General features: G+C 39.1%; 1 protein-coding gene across 1 annotated transcript; it reads left to right on the plus strand.

Annotated features, from left to right (window-relative positions):
- Positions 1–1796: 1796 nt before the first annotated feature.
- On the plus strand, positions 1797–3431 carry LOC131860280 (UPF0481 protein At3g47200-like). Its single transcript, XM_059214665.1, has one exon. It carries the CDS (start codon positions 1797–1799, stop codon positions 3429–3431), a length of 1635 nt encoding a protein of 544 aa, XP_059070648.1.
- Positions 3432–3948: the final 517 nt, after the last annotated feature.

Raw genomic sequence — 3948 nt, forward strand, 5'->3', positions numbered from 1 at the left:
TTAAATGGTCGCTTTAAAAAAAATAAAAATAAAAATAATAATAATTAAAAAAATAATTTACTTAAATTTAAAAATCGTCAAGGAAAAAAATTAAAACTCTTATAAAATCATGAAACAGAGTATGAGATTCCATTCAAACGTATTTGTAATTGTTAAAGTCGTCGGTAGGCATGTCTCAAAAATATGGAGGGCATAGGTCGTCAAAGGAGACGGTGCTATGGTTGCAAAATATGGACAAAATGGACATCCTGAAATAGTTGCGTTGAATAATTATTATGTGTGCAAAACAACGTTCTAAACATCAACGTATCAAAACCGTCCGCGTGTAGCGTTGGACTGAAAATAAAGAATGAATAGAAAAATATAAATTCAATCAATGGAACAGCGATGATGGAAAGCAATCGCTATCCCACCAGCAAATCTGGCGGCTCCTCCAACAGCAGTCAGATAATTTTACGCCAGTTATGTCCAGCCAAATTTGGAAAGGAACCTGCCGACCTTGACTTACGTCCACCGGCAATGGAAGGTACCATTGGCCTAACGCATGTCAGTAGTAGGGAAATGAAACCGGATGGGCAGTCAGAACTGCACGTGTCTATTCTGGTTTCAAAAAGACAGTGTGGATTGACTAGCGTTTTATACTGTTGATTTTGCAATTAACGGCTGCAATTGACTAACCTGTCACTAACGAAAGATCTGTTTTGGAGTTAGAATAGCCGGGGCCGTCAGAACCGATCCCCGGCTACCGGCTGGAGCAGTAAATAAAATTGACTACGTCGTAGTTAAATTCTAGCGTTGGGAACCGGGAGGGATTTTTTTGTTTTTTAATTTTAATTCAGTGCTATCTCTGTTTCTCAGCCCTGAGACGAGCTAAGGCAAGACAATCTATTGGAGGTGGTAAGAACACCTGATAACCCTGTCACCAGACAAATCCGATAGACGTCTTGCGAGGTAAATTAAACTCGAACAAAGAGGAAGCAAACAACCTGCCCAAGCCAACCGTCACATGCAGCAAATAGAAAAATTCATAATCTTGGTCACATTGCCCTTAAAGAAGCAGAAGACGGGAAATAAAGTGTTCTTGCCAGGCTAGGCAATGGGAAATCTCGTGGGCACCAAGACAGAGTTCCAGTTAGCCAAAACTTCCAGCAATCGACGACTCAAATCATTTGAATCGTCTTGCACCATTTTCCTATGATACCAACCATTGACGGCAAAGTTAGTTCTGTTCCTTTCAAATAAGGATATGCCTTCGATTTAAATTTTAAAAAATTAGGATTTCTATTAATGTAATCACTTTTCATTATTATTATTAGACTATTGTAACTTAAACCATGCGAATGAATAATTATTTTCTCACGCTGATTTAAAAGTCTTAACAAGAAGATGCAAGGCTTTGCTAAATCCATGACAATACCTACTGGAAGATACATTACACGTGTTTTTTTTCTTTGTTATTCATTCCAGCAATAGAAACGTGTGACTGAGAGTGTTGGACAAGAAAAATCTGGTCAATCAAGAGAATGGTAGCCTTTTCAGCTACCTGAAATTCTTTACAGCTACCCGCAATAGGCATACGTAATTTGCTCTTTTTCCAAGAATGAAAACTTTGACTGAGAGTATTAGACGAGAAGAATCTGGTCAATGAAAGAGAAAAGAGTGCAAAGAAAAATTGGAGACGTTACAATATTTGATGGACGGCTTTTTTTAAGTATTTCATTCAATCTCCACGCATATATGTATGTAATTTATTTCATAAGTGAGCTCCTATAACTGAAAAATCTAAATGAACAGGCATGGTAATTGTTGAGATCAAATCGGGCAACCCTCAGAGCTGCAGTGATAGCAGCTGTGTAATTCAAGTGGGGTATGATCTCACAATGAATGAAGAGGAGATACCCAATGTAAGCTCTGGTCGGATCTACCGAGTGCCCAGGCTACCACCATACTCCAAAGATAGTTTGTACAGTCCACATCTTGTTTCCATTGGCCCTTTTCATTATGGGAAGAAGGAGCTGCAAGGCATGGAGAAGTCTAAATCTGAGGCAGTTCGAAGGATGCAAAAGAGGATCCAGAGGAGTTTTCCAAACGTTTCTATGAAATCAATTGTTGAACAGCACATACTGTTTAAGGAGAAGAAGATAAGGAATTTCTATGGTGACCATATTCCCCTTACTTCTATAGAACTAGCATGGATGGTCGCCAGGGATGCATGTTTTGTTTATGAATTTATTGTTAATTATATAAAAGTTAACAGGAATGCGCAGCATTCATATGAAACCCAAGGATGTCAATTGGAGTATGTCCAATGTTTTTATGAAGAAGAAGTGAGTGCATTCAAGTGGAAATATGATGCTGTGTTTGATGCCGATGTTCAAAATCCCATGAGAGAAAGACTAATGAGTGATATACTTCTATTTGAAAACCAAATACCTCTCTGGATTTTGAAAGATCTCCTTGAATTCCAGATGGGTTCTTCTGAAGCTGCAAAACAAAAGGTAGAAAACTTAATGAATATGCTGCTTTGGAGAGCGGCTAGACATGAGCTTTTTATGTGGAAACCTAGGGTTTCTTACGACATGTATTGTAAGGAACATGTTCTCGAAGTAGTCTACCGGTCAATGGTGGGCAGCGATTTTAGCTCCTTCGCCGATGCTGAACTGCTAGACTTGCCGCCTTCGTCTCAAAATCACAGGCAGGCCTACTTTGGGAAATGCGTTGATTCAATGAAAGCCATTTGTGGACGTCTGTGTAATCCTTGTGTGTTTTCTTCCTCCTCGAATAAGATCCCTTCCAACACTGTGGATATGGTCTACCTGAACCTCCCAACAGCATCGGAACTCGTGCATGGAGGAGTGAAGATCAAGGCAGTGCTCATTAAAGATACAAAAAGGGCAGTCGGGCAAGATTCAACAAGATCGCTCGACTATTCTTCAGCCATTCGATCGATAAGGTTCGATGAGAAAACATCAACGTTGTATTTACCACAATTCAAGGTGACGCTGGAGTTATGTTCCATCATGCGTAGCGTCATTGCCATGGAAGTGGGCGTTAGGGGGTACGGTACGAAACCAATAACTCAGTTTGCGTTGCTTATTGAAGAGCTGATAGACAACGAGGAGGATGTTGCAGTGCTCAGAAACGCAGAGGTGATTAATAATTTCATTGGAGGAAACCAACAACTGGCTAATCTTTTCAATTCTGGTAAAGGGATTGCCCATGTCAAGGGCTGCAAAGTGATTGATGACGTCAGAATAGGGTTGCAAAAGTACGCGAGAAGAAAGTACAAGAAGCTCTGGAGTGAGTTCGTTAGTGCTTATTTTTCCAAGCCATGGCTGCTTGCTGGTTCCGTGGCTGCCGTGCTGCTAATTGTAATGACAGTGGCGCAAGATTTGTGTCTGTTTGTTACTTGCAACCCCGATTCCCATTGAACTCCATCTTTCTTCCTCTTCTCCGTTTCTGTAGGTGAAAAATTCCATTGATGGCACATGTATGTCATCATCGTTTACTTTGTGACAGGCGGCTAGTTTTAGGTCAGGCGGCTAGTTTTAGGTCAAACTAAGCTTGCCTGTTTATAAAGTGTGGTATTTAAGTATAATATCTTAATTGATAGTAGTCTTATCAATATTTTATTAGTTCCTGCCGGATACTTATCTGATGCATTTGTTGTGTTCCATTGACCAATTGGCTTTGAGTATTATTAAAAAATCATATGAAGTTGTATAGTTTAATTAATTTAAAAATATATATTTATCTGTTTTCCTATTAGCTAACAGGAGTAACAGTCATTGATGAAATTATAATTATTGATTTATTTGAAAAATTTAATAAATTTTTGAAACTTCGTATTCTTTCATTGTATCAGTTGCATTTATTATTGACAATTGGCGCGTTTGGCATTGCATCACGAGAACATATGCAATGAATGCTAGTCCTCCCAAAATCTGC

Source organism: Cryptomeria japonica, chromosome 11 (assembly GCF_030272615.1).
Source record: "Cryptomeria japonica chromosome 11, Sugi_1.0, whole genome shotgun sequence".
Taxonomy (NCBI): domain Eukaryota; kingdom Viridiplantae; phylum Streptophyta; class Pinopsida; order Cupressales; family Cupressaceae; genus Cryptomeria; species Cryptomeria japonica.